The sequence below is a fragment of the Cololabis saira genome, chromosome 21, assembly GCF_033807715.1.
Source record: "Cololabis saira isolate AMF1-May2022 chromosome 21, fColSai1.1, whole genome shotgun sequence".
In the NCBI taxonomy this organism is placed as follows: Eukaryota; Metazoa; Chordata; class Actinopteri; order Beloniformes; family Belonidae; genus Cololabis; species Cololabis saira.
In genome coordinates this window covers 24,348,959-24,371,850 of record NC_084607.1, presented here as the reverse complement: position 1 = coordinate 24,371,850, position 22,892 = coordinate 24,348,959, and the positions used below count along the sequence as shown (strand labels likewise).

Sequence of the window (22,892 nt, the reverse complement as noted above, 5' to 3'; positions counted from 1 at the left end):
ATCTTACCTGAATGCATTAAGTGATGGGAGCATTATTTGATAGGATGTTACTAGACTATCAAATTATGCTACCCCTGAAATATTGATTTAAAATTGATAATATGGGATGTTTGAGTATTTGATCCTTCAAAATACACCCATGACATTAATTGCATTACATTTTGTGAACATTATACGATAAAGAGGAAAAAAAACTATTCTAATGCTTTATTTGATATTCATTCAGTCATTCTCCTTTATATAACACATTCTTATTTACAATAACAGCCTGGCAAGAGACAAGTACCACTTGGGGGGAAATTAAGTGGTTTAGAGAGTAAAACACAGTAAAATTGTATCTCTACAAAAGGTAAAAAAAAAAAAAAAAAAACCATTAGGGAGCTTTTTCTGATCGGGTAGCAAAAATCGACAGACAGACGCTATCTGTTTATGCCGTGGTAGCATTTTTCGACGAAGCAGCAGAAATCGACAGAACACCGGCAGCGGTCTGCGCTCTGCACCCAGAGCGACCGCTTCCCCACCGAGCTCGGCGGCGCGAGAGACGGACCTGCCGCGGTGTTTGCGCCGCGCCTGCGCCGAATTGAACATTTAGACCAGACGATTTTTTTTGTTTTGTTTTGTTTTATCAGATCCGGGGCTTTTGGAAAAACATTCGGGGCTTGAGCCCAAGTAGCCACCCCCTAGATCCGCCTCTGGCTGGAAGTGAAAAATGGAACACCGGAAGAAAGCAGAAGTGATAGATGTAGCAATCTCAAGTGACAGCACCATCAAGAATAAGCTGAAAAATGCCAAGGTTTGAAAGAGGAAGTCGAAAAGATGTAGAAAGTGAAGGTAGCGGGGATTCCAGAGGTAATTGCAGCAGACTGGGAGAGTGACTGCAGCAGATTCCACAATGTACATGTATGCATGTGATAGGTTATTTAAATATAGATAACATGTCACATAAAAAAGAATAAACATCAATGCTATAAAAGTATAAATATCAGTCTTTCTCAAATTTCCACATGAAGTAACTTTTATTTCAACCTAGCTCTTGATTGCTGCAGCATATTTTATATGATTAGTATTCAGAATTTCTCCCTTATTTCTTCCTAATTAGACCACTGAAAGCAACAGAAAAAAACATCCCAAGCTTTCTTCATGAGGACCAGACCTCTGCTCTTTGCTCAGCACTAGTAAAGAAATTGTGCATTTTTTCCTGCTCGGACGTCCGCTATCCTCAGCAAGCCTCATTGCTCCCAATATAAATATTCATCACAGAGAAGGCTGATTGAAACTGAATTGCCCTCCTCTTTTTGGCATCTATGAGGGAGCCTATGGATCCAGAAGCTATCACAGCCAAAAACCTCTGTCACTTATCCTGTGTGCAGCTCCCACCTCTTATCATGCTCAACAACCTAGAAACAGGGAAGCCACCTGCACCTTTTTTAAAAAAAAACAAACATGGCTCTATCTGCCTTCAGTTTCAACCTTGATCTACTTCTTTCCTTAGTGAACCTCCTTTCCCTGCACATAATATGGAGATAGACTGCTTAGCTAGAACCGTCGTAATGTTTTGTTTTACTGCACACATCTGAGACACTGCTGTTTTTTGACGTTATTACTTCACAGCAGGTGTAAACTGCAAGCTACTGCAATTCGATCTGCGACACACGTAATTATCTTTTTCCCAACAGCATACAACACACAGTCTGCTTGTATAGACTGTGTATTTAGACAATTACACTCGTTTTGGGTCCTGTGGTGGCCTTAAGTACATTCAACTGAAGACAAAAAAGAAATAAAAATACTATTTATGAAGTATCGACCTGGTTTCAAAGCAAAGCATGAAACAGAAAGTGTCAATTACATCCTGTTATACGGATGTTTTGGTCGAATCTATTAATATAGTGGATTATAAGGTGGAGAAGGAGAAGGTGTTATAAGGTGTAGTTTTAAACAACATTATATATGAATATTATATTAAATTTGACTAAACACCAGCTAAAATTTAAAAAATAAATCTGTTTTGAAGGAAATTACTTTGAAGTTTTCTGGAAATTGACTTAAACTAGACTCCGTTACCAACTCTTCACGGTACAAATGTTAATTTCGTTTCCAAATAAATGTGATAAATAGTAACTTTTGTGGCATTTTCACGAAATGAAAAACATTAGCTTTGCAGTTGTTTTTTCAGGCAGCACCACAAACCCCCAAAAGGTGCCTCTTCCAAATCGATAAACACTTAGCAAGCTTTTGCTGCAAGACTTTCATTGACACAGCACTTTTAAGAGGTAAAGGGAACATATTCTCCTACTGACTTTTAAAAGGCTTAGAATTGTCCTAAACTGTCAAAAAAACTGATTCCAGGCTGTCTTGTTGTCATTTTAAAAAGCACATGATTGATTTACCAATAAATACAGGCGCTAAAAGAGCAGTCAAGAGCCTCCAAAGATTTATTTTTTTTCCCATCGCAAATAAAATATCTGCTTAACGTGACTGGCTGTAGCACATTTGGTTAAGGAAGGTAACCAGGGATCCAGGAGGAGAGATCCCAGGGTGCTAAACTCAAGCCTCTAAACTGAAAGTGTTGAAGCTAACACTTCAGGAAAATAAAAGTGTTACTCTTCAAATGTTAACGTGTGAAATGCACCTTCAAAAACAGGACTCAATCTACCTGGAAATAAAGTGTAAAGTGTGGAAATTCTGACTGTCAAATCATTTTCCCAGATGGGAGTTCCACTATTTCGTTCTTTTTCTTTATTTATTTACACACAAAAACGGATGTGTATGAAAAATCTGCATAAAAACAAAAAACAATAAGAATAGAAAATGCATCTTCAACCATGAATGGAAGATTTTTTTCCTGACCCAATTTACAGTTTACTTCTGTAAAGTCTGATAGAAAAATATACAACTGCCATCAATCTTGCATTCTGTGTGTTTTAGATATGTTGCTTTTGTTTATTTTACATGCACTGACAACCATTTCACTATCAGAAGCTCCTTCTACAAAGTCCTAAATAGAACTGTAGGACTTAATAGCCACAAAGTTTCCATTTATTCCTATGAATTAACTGATGGGATGAATTGCAACCAACAGCAGCAGTAGTACTCAACAGTTTGGTCTACTGAAGACTAAAACAAGCAGATCTGTTTATAACCCAGGGCATAAACACTACAGATGTATGATTCATGTTAAAAGTATGTCAACTGAAATAAAGTACCATCTGTGCATCAGCTCATGTCTAAGTGTTAAACACCTCTTTTAAACCCATGCTTTTTTCTTTTGTTTCTATTGTTTTTTTACAGAAAAACATTTTTCCAAATCGTCTGATTATCGTGTTAGTGTTAGGCAAACCTTAGACAAAACACAATATATAACCGTTTCCACCTCAGCATAAATCATTTAAGAAACATGAAGCCAAAAAGAAACTTCAAGTATTTCTTTCCTGTAAGATTGTGTCAGTACCTTGCATCGTGGATGAATTTTGCACCATTCTTCTTTTCAACAGTGTTTAACGTCGACATTTAGGCACAGTGCTATTTAGGTCCCACCACTGTCTTTTAATTGAACTGAAGTCCAGACTTTGACCAAGGCTTAGAGTATGGACAAGTAGCTTTAGTATATACGGGAGCTCATAGTCAATTTAATGACTGCAAGATGTCCAGGTCCTGCAGCAACAAAATGTATCTCACAATCATTACTCCTTCCCCTCTTCCCTGATCTGGCACCTCTTCATTGGCTTCCAATAAAATGTTAATAAAATTTTGTTAGCTTCTCTTTGAACACCACCTTATTAAAATGGGCATTACATGTTTCCTGCATGTAAATTACAGTATATTTCTCGCAGATGAACAATGAACTCCAGGTTGTTTGTAAATGGTTTTATAACCTTTTGCAGATTGATGTGCAGAAACAATTGCTTCTTTAGACCACTGCTTATTAGGGGTGTAACGATACACTAATCTCACGATACGGTACGATACACGATATTGAGGTCACGATAACGATACGATACGATATTATAGCAGTATTTTTTTAACAACCTTGATAGAGGAACATATGACTGGAAAAAAATGTATTTTATTTGAAAGACACAAAATACAAAACAATGCTGTGCGTTTGCCCTATTTTTACAGTTTGTAATGCTTTATAACTGTTTAAGTTTTAAAGAGAAAGCCAGGCCAACCATTTTCCACAAACTGAACTAAAAGTAAATGTCAGGTTTGCATTATGCATCTTCAGTTTCATACAAGTACAAATATTTTGCCACAAACTGAATAGTTTCCCTCATGTATGATTTGACTTTTTTCTTTTCCAGAAATTAAACAACTACAATTAAATAAATAAATAAAAGTTAACAAATACATACAATTTTACAGTATAAAAAAGATTGATTCATGCTCACCTTATAAGTGTAAGAGGAGATTTATTTGTGTTAAGAAGGTTAGTTTGGTAATTCAGGGTTCATTATTTTATAAATATATTCTTTATATTCTGTAAATCAGGGACTATAATTACACTAGTCAGTTAATCTGTAGTTGTTAGTATGTTTTAGATTGGGCGGAGTGATACAGCACTAGGTGCTGTGTTGATGTTCTAAAATCCTACACTGTTGAGCGGACATTGAAGTACACTGGAACTCACGCAGAAGTTGTCCCCGTGTTTATCCTACTCACGACCAGAAAAAGGTTTAATCTAATAAGGTAAGGCTTAACCCTACACCAGACTTACAAAAGTAAAGGTTCAGACCTCAAAACGGGACCGCAAAATGGGACTAGTTACTTCTGAGCGGAGTAAGATTTTGGTCCGCGGGTTGAGGCGCGGTCGCGGTCAGATGCGCGTCTCTAGTCAACACAATAGATTAATATTAATAACCCAATATCGCGATACACTTTGTCACCTCCACGACACGTATTGTGAAGTTTTTGTATCGCGAAATTTCGTGGCACGATATATTGTTACACCCCTACTGCTTATGTCTTTCCCTCTTGGCATTGTATTAACACTTACACCTGAATATTCCAGGTGTGTGTCACAAGACTGTATATACTGTATACCAAAGGACTGAGTGAGTACAAGCTAAATGCAACAAAACTATAAACTACAAAGTGACAAGAAACTCTGAAACATGTCAGCTGTTAAACTCTATGAAGTATAAACTGCCCACCTAAACTAAAATTACTGTCAGTGTTGTTGTACCTGCTTCTGAGTTTATGAGAAATGCTCCGACCTTTCCCCCAGGCCATGGCAGATTGTGAAAGTGTCCACAACAAACTGTCCCTTTTTATTCACACCCCTCTTTCTTTTGGCACAGAGCCAAACAGTCACCCGCACATTCATTTCCACTTCTTCAATTCTCGAAGTTCCATCAGTGGCAAAGGTCGCTTTATTTTATTCATAATATCTGCACTGAAGATAAATTGCCCCCATTTCAAGTGCATTATTTAACCAATTTTTCATTCAAACGAAGAGTTGGCATTCACAGCTTTGGGGGACCCGCAGTCACCCCACCCTTGTTATGAGCGATGTCAAAAAACGACTCATTCTCATCCGTCACTGGGTGAAGGTTGCTGAGCCATGAAATACAAGATTTCCGTCAACGTCTCTGATGTTCACCACGCTGCAGAGAATGATGTGCCACACGATGCTCCTTGTTGCACCTGATGCTCTGAAGCAGCTTAACAAGCCATTAAAACCACATTTTATTTCGTTTGCTCTCCTGTGAGTAATTCTGATAGAGAATTACTCAGAATTCTGATAGAGAATTACTCAGAGGCAACATGCATGCACAACAGTAAATATATAAGGCCAAAGGTATGGATTCAATTACAGGGAAGGACTTTGAAAAAATTATCTGAGAGATATGCAGCAATTTGCAGAAAAAAAAAAGCAGCAAGCACGTTAACACTTTTTACTCTTCCTTTGAGCAGGGTAAAAATTTAAAGCAGCCCTGGTTTATTTTTCTCTTTATGGCTAAGCTGCACTGAGACCCCTTTAACGAAAGGACAGACTATGAAGGTGGTCTTCAAAGAGCCTATTAAAGAGCAAGAGTGCACCTCTGGAGCCTTTAAGATATCGAGGATCAAACACCTCTCCCTTTCAAGCTTGCCACTCTTGTAGACATATATTCTCTCTCTGTCCCTCGACATACTTTTCCTCATCATTAGTTTACTGGACCTTCAAAGGGAAATAATGAAGGGGATGCATGCATTCAAAATCAGGACGCAGCCTTGTATCCAAACACAACCCCATGGCCCTCTACTGCAGCACATAAAGGAGGCACATCCTTTGAGATATGATCTCAACTTTACTGTCTGTCCAATCAACGAGGCCTCCACCAGAGCTCTGACAGCTGGGACTCAAAACCTCTCCTCATAAAACCTATGGGTGATGCTACAGGTCTATACAGTCAAAGAAAGAAATGTATAACACTGCAAAACAACAACCGACCCGGCCATTCTGGTGTTTCCCAAGGCTTTACAACATTTTTAGCATTTGTTTATGCTGTTACATATTGCTGTTAAGGGAAACAACATGAGCAAGCGCTGATGCATCTCTGCACAGTGTTCAGCAGCAAAGACAAGGTGGGTGGGTTCAGTTATGAACACCATCAAGGCGCTGCGCCACTGAGCGATGCATCCCAACTCATTCATTATACCAACTTCAGTACCCCTAATCCTTTCTCAAAAACATGAACATCAACACAAAGACTTGCATAGAAAATGAGCATTTGCATCACTGGTCTCTCTCTCTCTTTCTCTGGTTAGCAGCAAGGCAGTGTTTAATGAGCTTGAGGCTGGATGGCTTCCCTTGACTGCAGGCTGTGAGTGCTTAATTAATCAGACAGCTCTCCTGTCTCACACCAGCCCCCTCTCCTCCTTCTCCTCTCCACCTCACCCTGGAGCAGATCCGTCTATAAATGGACAAGATCCTTGAAACGGTCTCCCAGGTTGATACCTGATATACCTCACGACCAGACGTCCTGCTGCAATTACCCGCTTCAGCAATGATTCCCTGTTAAAATCTTTAACAATGACACGTCATCGGTTAGCCAGTATCTTTACATCAATCACAACAAACGGCCACACAGCGACACGCTGTTGACTGATTGGCTCTGGGACAATCAGCAGTCAGCGGGGATGAAATGATTACTCTCGCCTCATTTGAAAAGAAATAACAGTGTAACACGCTGGCAACTACTGGTGTCCTTGGATGGGTTTTGATGGATAGGAGCATCACTGCCTCTCTTCCCCGCTTGTGTCTGTGTCTGCAGAGAATAACATGCAAAACATATGTGCCAGGCGGTGATGAAAAGTTGAGAGACAACCGTCCAAACGCTTGATCCTCCTGAAAAAGCTTGTCTTTAGTGGCATATAGCACAAACTCAACAAAATAAATAACTCTTACGTGGTTCTCAGCAGTTTTAACTTCTTTCGGAGTTCCTTTGATTTGCTGGTCTCTTACGAGCAGTAAAAAGAACTCTATTTTAGCATTGCTTTGTAATAACTGCAGCTGACAACTTAAAATAGAGGCTTTAGTGGAGAAAATCCTCTCTCATTGTCACATTATGTTCCACATCACAGATTCAGGGCTGTTATTATGAATCTACATATTTACAATCTTCATGGCCAGACTAATTAATTTTGGAGACAATTCCTTTGTGGTTGATTGAGTTTGCAGAAGGTTTCCAAACAAGAACTCGCTGCACTGTTGGTGCATCGGTGCTGTTCATCTATAAATGGGATCAAAGACACCAAAACCTGCGGACATCAGTTTTAAGGCTTATGTACTCTGGGAAACATTTGATATGCATTACTATTATTGAACTGTCTCGCGCTGCCAGTAGTGGTAGATCCCCTGTGCGACTACCACTTACATGGTAGCAGGAGTTGGTTGGGCTTGACGTGCCGGGGCAGCTTGTACACAACCCCAAACCTGCCTGGTCTCATGTGGTGTGAGTCTTTAATCCATTACCTGGAGGGCAATAGGACTGGGGAAGAGGACTAACAAACCAACTCCACCCCCCCCACATCCGACCAATTATGGTCAGTGGTTGGACATAAGGCTAGCAACCTTATTCTGGAAAAAAGTATATGCTACGAAAACCTCAGTGAGAAAGTCTCAACCTGCTAGAGCACAAACTCAGAGCGGGAAGAGGCGTGTTGACAGTTCTGATGACACCCCTGGAGGAGGACAGCCAATGACGTCTCATGGACCGAAGCTTTTGTCCCCCAAATACCGTACTAACATTGCAACATGGAATGTTAGAACCCTCTACCAAGCTGGAAGAATTCACCAAGTAGCTGCAGAAATGCGAAGACTGAAGATAGAAATAGTTGGATTAAGCGAAACAAGATGGTTAGGAAGCGGCAAGACGACCCTACAAAGCGGAGAAACTATCATATATTCTGGCCTCCCTGAAGAGCACCCAACACATGTGAGAGGAGTAGGGATCATTATGTCAAAGACAAGTGCAAGGAGCCTGAAGGAATGGGAACCCATCTCAGAGAGAATCATCATAGCAAGGTTTACTTCCCGCTGTCAAGACACGACTATCATACAGGCATATGCCCCCACCAACGATGCAAGCGATGCAGAGAAGGAATTGTTCTATGAACAGCTACAGGCAACCATGGCCAAGCGCAAGAAGAGAGACATCACCATCCTCATGGGAGACATGAATGCCAAAGTGGGATCAGCAAATAGCGGCAACGAGAGAGTGATGGGGAAACACGGGGTTGGAACCATGAACCACAACGGAGAGCTCTTTGTTGATTTCTGCTCCGTAAACGACATGGTAATAGGAGGCACACTGTTCCCACACAAGGAGAACCACAAAGTGACCTGGAGATCACCTGATGGATCATATGAGAACCAGATAGACCACATAGCGATTTTTAGAAGATGGCGAGGAACTCTACAAGATTGCAGAATAAAGAGAAGTGCGGATGTTGGCTCGGACCATCATCTGCTCCTGGCTCCCTGTAGAATACGTCTCGCTGCCTGTAGGAGGAAAGAACAGAAGACATTTAAGTACAATGTGCATAGGCTGAAGAACCCGGAAATAAAACAGAAATTTGTACTCACCTTGGCAAACCGTTTTGATGCACTGCGCTACAATTCAGACGAGGAAGAAGAGGAAGGAGAGGATGACGTCGAAGCGGAATGGTCCATCATCAAAGAAGCATATACAAGCACATGTGAAAAGGTGCTGGGAAAGGTTAAGAGAGAGCGGAAGGAGTGGATGAGTGATGACACGTGGGAGAAAGTGGAAGAAAGGCGCAAACTGAAAGCGAAGATCGACACCTGTAAAACCAGGAACCAGAAGACCAATGCCATGGAACACTTCAACCAAGCAGATCGGGAAGTCAAGAAAAGCTGCAGGAGAGACAAAAGGAAGTGGATATCTGACAAGGCTGCAGAAGCAGAGGATGCTGCTTCCAAACAAGACCTGAAAACCCTGTACAGCATCACCAAGACTCTGAGTGGAAAAAGAAGGCAAATGAACAAACCAGTAAAAGACAAGGACGGAAAACTGCTGGCAACAAAGGAACAACAAATGGATCGCTGGAGAAACCACTTCAAAGAAATCCTCAACCGCATACCCCCACTGGATCCACCAACAGTGGAACCTCCAACAGAAGAGCTAGGTATATGCACTGGACCACCAAGCAAAGCAGAGATTGATAAAGCCATCTCATCACTCAAGAATGGGAAAGCGGCAGGATCTGATGGGATCCCCCCAGAGGCATGGAAAGCGGCAGGAAACCTTTCGGTTGAAGCTCTACACCCGTTACTTAACAGAATTTGGCAGGAAGAAAAGATACCTTTAGACTGGAGGAAAGGCACCATAGTAAAAATACCCAAGAAAGGAGACCTGACTCAGTGCAAGAACTGGAGGGGCATAATGCTCCTTTCAGTTGCCAGTAAGCTACTTTGTAGGATAATTCTCAACCGTACAGCAAACGCCATGGAATCCAAACTGAGAGACAACCAAGCAGGCTTCCGACCTAAAAGATCGTGCAGTGACCAGATTGCGACCCTAAGAATTATCGTGGAACAATCTGCAGAATTGAACTCACAACTGTATGCTGTTTTCATAGACTACGAGAAAGCGTTCGACTCAATCGACAGGACTACACTGTGGAACATCCTGGCTCACTACGGAATCCCCTCAAAGATAATCAACATGATTAAAGTATTCTACACCGACTTCCAAGCACAAGTATCTCATGAAGGAGACCTGACAAAGCCATTCAACATGGCCACTGGAGTGCGGCAGGGATGCCTCTTGAGCCCGCTGCTTTTCATAACGGCGCTGGATTGGGTGTTGAGAGAAACCACCAAAGAGGGAAGGTTAGGGATTCAGTGGACTTTGACGACCATGCTAGATGATCTAGACTTCGCGGATGACCTTGCCCTCCTGAGCCATACCATCAGCCAGATGAGACAGAAGACGCAAAGATTAGAACACAGCTCAGGTCAAGTAGGTCTGGTCATAAACGCAAGCAAAACCAAGGAGATGCGAGTAAAAACTCTGGGGAATGCCAAACCTGTGTGTTGCAGAGATACAGAGCTAGAGATAGTGAAAGAGTTCACGTACCTAGGGAGCGTCATCAGCAGTGATGGAGACACATCCAAGGATGTAGAGGCACGCATAGGTAAGGCAAAGGCTGCCTTTGCCCAACTAAAACCAGTCTGGAGGGCCAGGAACATCTCCCTCAGAACCAAGCTACGGATCTTCAATTCCAATCTAAAGACCATCTTGCTATACGGGTGCGAAACCTGGGGTCTAACACAGCTGAACACTCATAAACTTCAAACCTTCATCAACTCAAGATTACGCTACATCCTAGGCATCTGGTGGCCCAAGAAGATCAGCAACCAACACCTCCTAGAGACGACAGGGCAGGAAGCAGTAGAGATCACAATCAGGCGTAGAAAGTGGAGGTGGATAGGACACACATTGAGAAAACCACCATCATCCATCACAAGAGCTGTGTTAGACTGGAATCCCCAGGGCAAGAGAAGGAGGGGTAGACCCAGACTGTCGTGGAGGAGAGGAGTCAAAAAGGACCTAGAACACGCCAATACCTCATGGCATGAGGCGCGGAACATCGCTAGAGACCGCAGCAGATGGCGACACCTAACTGAGGCCCTATGCTCCAGACGGGGCAAAGAGGATTAAGGTAAGGTACTATTATTGAAAAGTGCAACAAACATGTGACTTCTGATATAGAATTTAATCAGTTTCATTATATGGTGTTTTTGGTCACCATTAAGTTGGCTGCTAACATAGATCACAGACAGTGATCTATAGGCTAGAAAGTAAAAATAAAAAAATAAATGTATTATTTCTATTCCAAATTCTTTTTTTCTTTTTTTTATATGTATATATACTGTGGGATATCCAAAGGAAAACCAGGAGATAGTCAGGAGAATAACTACATTAAGGAAGTTACTGAAGGAGCAGGGAACGGCAATCATGACAAGCTCAAATAAGCCAAGGCTGAAGTCACACATTGATCAGGTTATAAAAACATACTGGTGATGCCCTCTTCATTTTGCCTCCACTCTTCAGCTGTGCATTCACCGTGATGATATGAAGGATAAAGTACTTCTTCTCCAATGTGCACTTTCACAAAGCATTATGGCGTCCTGCAATCTAACGAGAGTCCCTTTTCAATACAGCCAGCAGCAGGAGTACTTTATTCACTCAGCATTGAATAAAACATGGTGCTGTAAAAAAAAAAAAAAAATGCAAATAAAAGAAATATTTCTATTAGATAGCCCACCGGGCCATGTCTCACCTTCCCCATAACCAACTGGTTTCATCCTCTACATGGAATTTGCAGCCATCCCCGCACCCCCATAACACCTTTCTACAATGCAAATTCACACTGCACCCATTTCACCTCCATTACAGCTCTATGACTAACTCCCAAGGCCGTGCAGCTGTGGAACTAAATGCGAGTCTTAATGCACCCATGAAACATTTTCTGTTACTCTGAAGAAAAACATCTTCTACCATTTACATTTTTTGCTAAATGGATGAATACAAATCTGAAAATGAGTTAATCAGACCAAACACTGGCCATGAAAATCACCATCACAACACAAGTAATACAAAATAAAAGCATGTAGACAGTTCGATCAACATTAGAATATTTTAACGATACAAAGAAGTTTCCTTGTTAATTGTCGACGCGTACATGACGGTATTAAATGTGAAGATAAGTATCAGATAAGTCTTCATAATGAACTTATATTCAGTCATATTGAGTCTACTTCTATTTTATTTTATTGTGTAATTTGCACATTATTGTCAAGTGCAGCACAACACACTTTCTATTGCCCCAGGTTGTAGAGTAATATGTAATAATCTGTCCTTTTTACCCACATGCTCAGCATCTGGGGCAGTAATGGTCTATCTAATTGGCAAAATATATTACTTATATTCAGGGAGTGAATGCATAGAACTTAGAAACATAGCAGACTGATAGATATCACGACAATGATAAACTATAAATAAACTGTGAAGCCCTTTCAGGTAATTCTATCAGTGCATGGCTGCGACATGGAGGAGCAATAGAGAAAAATAATACCAGGGACTGAGGTAGGTTTAAAAAAATAAATAAATAAAAGGAGCCAGCCAGGCAACATGCCCCGAGCCTCCCTCTCATTGCACTCCTGATGGGAAAAGTGAACAGGTCTGTCAGTTGGATAGCAGCAATCAATGCATCCCCACGAAGCTCCCAGTGTGTTTCCAACCTGCTCATTACCACCGTAGGACACAGCACTGGAGTCACAGGCTGCCGAGCAGCTCTGATGCACGACCGCAGGCTTACCTTCAGCTCGCATTGTGAAGGGGGAGTCCCCGGGCCGCTTGGCCGAGAACTGGCCCCCGAGAGAGGTCATTAGAAAACACAGGCTGAAGAAGCCGACGCCCACTACAAAGATCCTGCAAGAGGGAGAGAAATGAATGAGGAAGTCACAAAAGAGAAAATGACAATGTTAGAGTTTATCAAGCAGATGTTGGAAAAAATAAAATGATAAATAAAAGCATTTGGTATAAATTCACAGCGGGAGAAGGTCAACATGAGTTTCAGCCGAGCTCAAAGACAGATTCCTCAAAGTTAGGACTGTTAATCAGGCTTCAGAAATCATGACATGATCATCTCAATTGAATCATTACAACGTCAGGTTTTCTGCATCGCACTGAGCTAAGGTGGCAAACATCTAAAATAAAAGTATTAATTCACAGGCAAATAGCTGCATCTTGGGGGAAGTGGTGAACATGGCAAATATTTCCTAAGATCTCAAACCATGTGGAGTGATCCGCACAGTCAGAGAGTCATGCTGAGAAAATGTTTAGAACATTTTTTTCATGGACCAGACCTGCAGGGCAGATTGTCACATTTTCTAATTCTTCTATTTATTTTTATAAAGCTGAAGGCTGACAACATCAGGGAGGCTGCAATCAGTGGAGCCCGACAGCCTGATAGTGCCACATCCAATATATGAGATAACAGTGAAAAGTTGCTTTTGCTCACGGAAGCATGTGTGTGAAATCACAGCCATGATTACACAGTAAGACATCTTCTCCGTACCCTCCACTGAACTCCATGCAATATGAATGTGTGAGTTTCTCATTGGCTTCTTATACATTTAAAGTAGCTTGGGAGCACTTAAGGTTTGTTTGACATCAGTGCAAAAGCTACAACTCCACGGGAAACTTGAAACCTCATACCAGTGAGGTGGAGTTCTTAAGTTTAGCTTACAGGAGTTTTAATGATGTGCCTGCTTGGTTTGCTCTCCCCGTTTCACTGCTGCTCTTCACAATACTGTAGCTGAGTAAGCAAAGCTTGATTAGAGCTCGCCCTGTGCCCTGTTTTCCCAATCAATCACAATACTCTGATGCTGCAAAAAATGTATCAAAGTGAATCAAATTAAAGTAGAAAACCTTGGCTATACTCATATGAATGTGTTTTTATTCTGATCAGTCAAAATCCATCAGTTAAAGCCGCAATGACATCATCATAACTGATGATATTCATAAACCAGAGAAAGTTGTCATTTCACAACTTAATACAAGGCTGATGAAACGTATTTAATGGTATATTTAATTATTCGTATTTATGTAAATGAAGCAAATGCTTCCAGAAAGGCTGGACTGCAGGAAAATGAAGTTTAAAATAAAATATATATTTGTTTTAACGGACTGATTCAGATAATAAGTGGCTGCGGAGATATCCCTCCAAGTAAAGCCTGAATTACGGCTCCGCGTTAAATCGACGCGCACCGTACGCTGTACGCTCTGCATCGGTGTAACGCGGAACCATAAATCAGCCTTACCGCGTGAATCCCAGTGTGCGCTTACCTGAACGGCTTGAAAGTGACGGGGCATCTCCTCACCATCATGGAAAGCTCGCCGATGACCGCAATCATTTTCCACGCGTGAAGAAAGCGCCGGCTCCGACCGGCATCGCGCTCATCTCCGAGTGTCCGCCGGCGCCGCGCACGCAAGTTTCAGGCGAGGATCCGAGAGAGCGACTCCTGATCTCCACAACTGCAACTTGAGCGGGAACGCTGCCGGTGCCTCCCTGGAGTGGCTCATTCACCCCCAACACTCTGAAGACGGGAATCACACGGGGATTGTTGTTTAATAACTTAACAAATGACAGTCACATGTGTTGTGGTCGTGGACACAGCAGTGGTGTCTCTGGACTGAGTTCAGTGAATCCACAGAGTGGATGATCTCTGCTCCCAGTACAGGAGCAGTTCCCTGGCTGTGGTTACTTTACCCGTAGCGCCATCTATGGGTTCATTCTTAAATGCAAAAGTTGATTTATTCACTAACAGTACCATAGATCAGGGACGAAGGAACAGAGCAGTGATTCCAATTTAAAAAAGAGCCTCAATCAAGATTTAGTGTAGATTTTCAAGCATTTATAAGTCATGCAATACAAGGGAGATCTATAAAAGGAGTAACACAGGATGATAGAAGCTGCATAAAGTGAGTAAATTATCCCTCTTGACATGATCCTACCAGGCTCCTGGAAAATGGAGATCTAATTTTGTACTGTATTATTGTTCTATCACTGAAGTGTCCCAGCGAGCTCTTCTGTAGTTGAACAGAATTAACCATAACAGTCAAGAACCATCCAAGTGTGTCCTGTTGTGGTGCTGGGATGTTAACAATGGCTGCTATGGATCCTGTGGGATGTGGGGAGGGGTCTCTGTGGAGTTGTATTTCTTCCCACAGATGGCAGAGATTCCCCTGCTGGGTTTATTGAGCACTTCCTAAAAACTTTTTAGGTCCCCACTGCTGATCTGCTGGGGATGAAGTTACTGTGTAGGGGATGATGTTACTATGTTGGTACTATGTGACTGGTCTGCAAAACCATCAATCCATCCATTATCTATACCCGCTATATCCTTTGCAGGATCATAGGGGTATGCTGGAGCATATTCCAGCTCATTACTGGTGAGAGGCAGGGGTTCACCTGGACAGGTCGCCAGTCCATTGCAGGGCCACATATACAGACAGACATACTCACACTCACACCTACGGGCAATTTAGAATAACCAATAAAACCTACTACACATGTTTTTGGACTGTGGGAAGAAGCTGGAGTACCCGGAGGGAACCTATGCAAACACAGGGAGAACATGCAAACTCCACACAGAAAGACCCCATCGGGCCAGGGAACCGAACCAGGAAAGTGCTAACCACCAAGCCACCGTGCTGCCCATCTGCAATACCTTTTTTTTTAATAGATAGCAAGAGTAGCAGGATGGCTTGCTGGTTGAGTATTTCCTCTCAGTCAAGAAAAAAAAAGCATGTTATGCCAATTTGTAGTTCTAAATTGCCCATAGGAGTGAAGGTGAGTGTGTGTGGTTGTTCATCTACATGTGATGAAGGACATTGGTTTTCCTAGTAGAGCAGTGCATTTTGACAAATAAGTCCGTTTTAATCATTTTACTGTCAGTTATTTAAAAGTATATATATATATATATATATATATATATATATATATATATATATATATATATATATATATATATATATACATATATATATATATATATATATATATATATATATATATATATATATATATATATATATATATATATATTTTTTTTTTTTTTTTTTTTTTTTTTTTTTTTAATTATTTATATTTAAATAATGATGGATATAGTTTTAACATATGATAATCTGACACTACGATCCTTCCCATAAAAACGTGTCTGTTATGGTTAGATTAACGCATCTCAGTATAAACTGACCATAAAGCTGGTGTTTTATCAATTGAGAGAATACAAAGTTAAGACAGAAAAAAGTGTCTTTCCTCCAGTAATTTTCACAATTCAGAAAGTGTTTGAAGACCATATAGTTTTTGTTTTTATTTATTTCCCCTAAAAGCTATGGTGTTTGTCTTAAATTAGGAATTATTTAACATGGTAAAAATAGTTACTTTTTTGTTTACCGCTGATGTAAGAAACCACCTACTGACAGCAGGACACATTTCAGCACCGTGGACAGCTCCACGCTGCTGACCGCGGCTCCACAGCGACACCCAGCGGACAGAACACATAATGCAGCTCTGTCCTCTTGTGTTTAGGATTTATTGCAGTTGATGCAGAATTATTACTATAATAAACATTGCACTGGCAGCTTTGTTCAAATCTAACGTCATCAGACGTCATAAATAAAACTCGTATCATAATATTTTATGCAGCTGTCAAAGTTAGAGTTAGGCACAGTTTTATAATATTAAAGGTTTTTCATACCTTAAAGTGTTCTGTCACCTTGTATTTTAAGGCAACAAAGGGAAAATCATTTTCTTTCAAAATAAATATAAGCTATAAAACAAAAGTTTAGAAATGTAAGTTTTGCTTATGTGCTTATTTTGAAGGGAAAATAATATTTCAGTTAAAAATTAAATGAATTAAGGGAGAGGGAAAACTGTTTTTATTTGATGTTTACTGGCAACATATGAAAACATAAGAAGTGGTGTAAGAAAGAGAGAGAGATACCAAAAAAATCTATAACGTTTTTACCCTGTATTGTTTGTGATTTGTAATATTTGTATCGCTGTTCTATGTGGTTTGATATTTAAGGAGGATGGAAGCACAAAACAGCCTCATTGAAAGACAAAACTAACTAACACAAAAAAAAACCCCAAATGTCTAGGTTTTTTCCAATGGACAGCGAGCTATTGCATCCTCCATTACCATGGCAACTGCATTCATGCTGCTAAATCTTGGCTGTGTCTGACACTAAAGCAAATTCAAAAAATATATATATTTTGTTGAAAAGCACTTTGTTGTTGCAGCAGCACAACATGCTCATATACATCCAAAAGTAGATAACTGTGGTTTATACATTCAATATTATCTGATATCTATAACAATTAGTAAATTAGTAAATGTAAAGTCTTAGAAATTAGAATTAACCTAACATGCAGGACTGTGTAATGTGCAAGCAAGTTTGAGTAACTGCAGGAAACCCTCACATGCTCTGAGAGAACATGCAAACTTCACACACTACCAAATATCACAGGAATTAATTCATTTTTTTTGTGCTTTTTTATTTTCTTGTACTCCTATATTTTGCCATGTGGAACACTTACTACGAGTCCTGTATACCTAAGATTGTGTTGCTTGGATGGATATGTGAGGTGTTTGGATAAATCTTTTACTGGACAGGAAATTCACTCTCTTTGGTAGGGTTTTATGCAGATACAGAAAAGAAAAATGTTAGTTAGCCTAAAGCTTTTGGACATGGAAGGACGAGATGAAATTCTAAAACAGAGAAAGGCGCCACAGGAAACTTGTTGTCATGTCACTTATTGTCATATATATCTATATTTATATGTATATGTATATGTATCAGAATTTGATTTGGAGCATTTTTCCAAGCTTATTTTTTCTTTTGTTTAGGAAAATCTTCAGTATAGTATTAAAGTTGTTTTTTTATTTGTTTGCTTTTTCTATTTGTTTTAATTAATCATTCAAACATGCATTTTCAAACTGTCTTTGGCTATTTTTCATTTTGTTAAAAAATATTCACACCACCAAAACCTCCAACAGGAATTTTAACACCCTCTCAATGAAGAGATTAATCTTGACATTTGCAGAGAGTTTAAACAACCACAGAACCACTGGTCACATCCTCTTGGGATATTCTTTATCTTCTCTTTTTAATATCTGTCTCTATAATTTGCTTTCCTCCACCCCTGAGGGATTTTCCTTGAGTGATTTTTTTTCCTGTTTCTCATTTCTTCTTTTTTTATTGTCACTCCTACCCATATTCCTCTTTCCTCTGTCTCAGGTTGACCTCTTTACTATTGCATAATTAAGATGTATATATTGTTTTATTTACACCCCTTATTTGTATCTTAAAATCTAGTTTTGTTTCGAATCTAGTTTTGACTCTTAAATACATCACCTTTATGCCAAACAATGTATTTATCCTGAGCTAACTGGGTCAAAAGGGAGATATGAAAACCTACGTGGGAAGAAATGTATAATCATGTTCAGTGAGCCTTGTAGCTGCAAGACTAGTAGAAATCAGCTCTTACTGATTATTGAGTGCATGTAGTTTCTTTGAGTGTTTGTGTGCCAGGAGATATCTGAGGAATAGAATACAAGCCTGAATACTATGAAAATGAAAAAATAGTCAATGTTGTTTTTTTGTTTGGTTGTTTTGTCCATATTTTCTCAGTGATCCTTTGCAAAGATCTTCTCATCTGTCTCATATCTGTGTTTTGTCCCTAACAATTTCAATTTAATTTTATTTATTTGGTAAGGAGGGACAGTGCACATCATTATGCGTTTACAAAATAAAAGCAGATGCACCCAAATGTAGCCTATTGGCTAATTCCCATTGGCAGTCCCCCCTGGCTAGGATATAAAATCAGGCAAGTTTAAGAGCAATACAGTGTTCAGTTAAAAAAAATACAATAGTACAATAACCAATACAACAGTAATACAACCAACCACATAACACATTTCATAGTATTTTTACATTTATAAGTTATAGTTATAAGTTATAGTTATAAGTTATAGCAGCAGACTAAAGTAAAGTGCAAGTGTCTATGTAAAGTGCTGGTGTCACAGCTATAAAGTGCAGAGTAGAGGTATAAAGTGCGTGGTGTATGGGACTGTGGACTCGAGAAAAGAAAGAACGAGAAAAAAAAAAAAAAAGCGGTGGGGGGATGTAGGTGGAATGGGGTTGCAGCAATGCAAGACCGGGTCATGCTATTGGTTTAGATGTGTTGTTGAAGGATTGATTTTAGTTTTAGTCATTGAACTGTGGGAATGGGGCAAAAGAAGAAGAAAAAAAAAGGAAAAAAAAACAATACAAAACAATATTAACTAAAGGAGAAGTAGTAGTAATAACGGTATGACAGTGCTAGATGATAACAGCGGTTACGTCAAACATGGTCACAAGTTTGTCTGTGTAGCAACCATTTTTTCAGGTTAACTTTAAATGTTGCATATGTGTCACATTCTCTTATGGTAGTTGGTAGACTGTTCCATATGCGGCCACCCCTGAGAGTACTGCCTGTCCACATGATGTGCGTCTGTGTGGGATCATGCAGTCACCTCTTGCAGTTGCCCTCGTGGCATGGTGGGCATTAACGTTTTGCGTGACGTAGGCAGACATAGGAGGTGGTGCTAGGCCCTTTAGTATTTTATATATGGCACAGGCATATTTAAAATCAGTGAAGTTGTTGAAGTTGAGCAGACCATATTTTTCTAAGTGTATGACAATGGTGGTATGTTACCGTTTTTTTTGTCAAGTATATTTATTGCTCTTTTGTATAGTGATTCTACTTGGTTGAGTGTCGTTTTAGTGGTGAAAAACCAGTTGGTGAATCCATATTCGATGTGTGACATGACCATTGCGTGCATGAACACTCTGGCTGCCTCGGTAGTGAGAGATGGTCTTATAGAGATGGTCTTATAGTTAACAAAGTGCAGTTGTTACACTAGAATACTTCTCTTTCTTTAGTCTGCAATGTGACTCACCTAGTTACCCAGCACTTAGAATTAATTTTAATATGAGTGGCCAAATTTTTGAAATGACAGTCATCAGATGATGGTAATTGCTTCGGGCCAAACAATTCAGACCCATCTCTTTTTGAGCCTGAAAACACAAAAGAAGAACTGCAGGTTTTGGAATATGATTGTAAACAGTTTTTCCAAATCTGTGTTTGCATGTTACCTGGCCACAGTGCTGCTGCAGGCAGACTCGTTGGTGCTTTGCCTGGATATAGTCCTTTATATGCACCTGTTTATAAGAATACTGCTCCAGACCTGCAAACTGCCAGAGCTTCAGGACCTGGCTGCCACATCAGAATCAGGATCAACTCTATTTGCCAGGTTTGTGCAAACAAACAAGGAATTTCAGCATCTCTTAAGGCTGAATAAAAAAGTAAATAAATACTTAAAAACATAAAATAAATATAAATATATAAATGAATTGATAAATACTCAAAAGATGTGTACACCATATACAAGACAGAAACAATATTTACAGTCATGAAGATATTGAACAGATATTCAATACTGGGACTACTGAGTGACAGCCTGGGGGAAGAAGCTGTCTCTGTGTCGAGTATTTTTGTTGAGCAGTCCTCTGTGGCGCCTACCAAACGAGAAAAGTTTGAAAAGTTTGCGTGCAGGGAGTGGGGGGGGTGCAGAAAGGCTCTCCACAACCGACAGTGATAGAAGAGCACAGAGCAGACTGGGTGATAGCAGAGTGGAAGGTGGTCAGCAGCTCCTGGGGCGGGTTAAACTTCAGCTGGGTGAGCTTCTGGCTTCCAGTTGAGGATTTCGGGAACGATGGCATTGAACGCCAAACTGAAATCCACAAACATAATCCTGGCGTATCTCTATTGGCTCTGCGTCGATTTAACGCATAACCATAATTCAAGCTTCACCCATTGCCGCAAATCTTAACACACTCCTCAGCAGAAATTTTTCTACAAAACGGCAAGATATAAATCTACACTTTTTACACAGAATGGAGAGAAAACACAATAGGTTTCGAAATATCTAGCTCCCATTGGTCATTTATATCGTTGAAAGAAAATAGAGGTTATCTGGCACAGTAAAATGGAAATTGAATTGCAAGAACTGAATTTGAATTGTGAGAACTGAATGTAGATTCAGTTTTTCAATGCAATGATTCAAATTAAACAATACAAATTCAAATTATGTGATTCAGATTCATTTTTTTAATTCAATTTTTCAAGTTGAGCAATTCAAATTCAAATATGAATTATTCAAATTCAGTTTCTAGTGGCACATATTTCTGCCCATATATCTCTCTTGGTAGTCTTGCTGCAGGATGTAGTGTAGCTTCACATTGACTGGATCATCCGCTGACATGTTTGCTGAGTAGGCAAAACTGCAGGGGGTCCATAAGGGAGTCTGTGATGTCCTCCAGGTGGCTCTGCACTCGTCTCTCAAAGGTCTTCATGGATACAGACATCAGAGTAGCAGGCCTGTAGTCGTTTAGCCCTGTGATGGAGGCCTACTTTGTAACTGACATTATAGTGGAGCGTTTGCAGCAGGAGGGAACTTCACACTGATACAGAGTCTGGTCACCAACCGACTTCAATCCACATCCTCCTTGCACATCTTTAGTGCAGGCAGGGGGCCTGATGGGATGGGTGCGAGGTAAACACACAATTTGGATGGTTTTAAAACTGCTGTATTTTACCTCAATTTGAATTAAATACATAAATACAAGTTTGAATTTAAGAATGTGACTTTCATGATAACATCTTTTCTCAGGACTTCATTATACATTTTTCAGCAAGACGGTGCAACACCTCATGCTGGAAAAAGACATGGCCGGGGAAAACCAGATTCCAGGTATTGTTCTGTTGAAAATCTATATTATTTTCTCTAGAGAATAATTAAATGGGCAGGTAACAAAGCAACCACAAATCATAACACAGCTGAAAACAATCTTGCTCTCCATCAAATAGCTCTACAGTTGACTTGGCCAAATAAATCTCTCTTTGCTTACATCTAGGCTTGTGGCTGGAATCATTACTGCAGTAAAGTCTGCAGTATGCAGTTCATATGCCTGTACAGTTTGCACACGTATACACATCGGTACAAGGATGGTCTTCTTCTCTGGCAGCCTCTCTCACATCACACCTTCTATTAACTCTGTTATAGAAGGTTCATTGTTTTCTGCTTTTCCTGCATGTTCCTCTTCTATCCACCAGGTGTCCTAGTTGCACCTCACACGGTATCCGAGATGAAGGAACGGTTGCTTAATGTTTCAAGGATGCCTATTTCTCCTTAAACCTGCCAGCTTGAAAACCCACTCTATCTTGCCAAGTTTTCATAATCCAGGATATAATATGTATAAATTGAGAGTCTTTTTATTTCCACCGCCTGCTGGTATAATGTTCCGCTTGCAGGGAACCGTTTGAACTTGTTCTGAATTCATCAGACTACCGGTCAGTGAACTCTCATCCCTGTGCAATCAGCAGACCCTCAGAACAAGGATTCTGCAGGCCAATTCCCACACTCTCTTCCCTGAGTTTGATTGGCTCCCCTTCAGGGCACAGATTACAGATCCCTCAGCTCAGCTCTCCAATTCACAGACTCCCATTCCCATCTGCCCAACTCTCCTGAGAGGAAAAGAGTGAGGACTTGAAGCAGGGCAATAACGTTAAAGCACAAAGGGGTTTCATCAAATGATTAAGCCGAAAAGAAAAGATCTACATGTTTAGAAAGTGGAAGGTAAAACAAATTAGACAAATAAATAAACTAAAAAAGGGAACAAACCTATCTATATAAGTGGCTGTGTATGGAGACAACTTCTTCCTGAGTGAAAAGGTTGGCAGACTGATCCATTCCAGAGCAA

At 40.2% G+C, this 22,892-nt stretch overlaps 1 protein-coding gene across 1 annotated transcript in view; it reads right to left on the bottom strand.

The window, feature by feature from the left end:
- The window catches only part of LOC133421669 (alpha-1,6-mannosylglycoprotein 6-beta-N-acetylglucosaminyltransferase B-like), a 97,997-nt gene extending 83,449 nt beyond the window's left edge, over positions 1 to 14,548 (bottom strand). Inside the window, exons 1-2 of the mRNA XM_061711386.1 lie at positions 14,367 to 14,548; positions 12,835 to 12,947 (exon numbers count right to left, since the gene is read on the bottom strand). Coding sequence (XP_061567370.1) covers positions 12,835 to 12,947; positions 14,367 to 14,434 — 181 coding nt within the window. The 5' untranslated portion in view covers positions 14,435 to 14,548. The remainder of the gene's footprint in view (positions 1 to 12,834; positions 12,948 to 14,366) is intronic.
- Between the last annotated feature and the right edge of the window lie 8,344 nt (positions 14,549 to 22,892).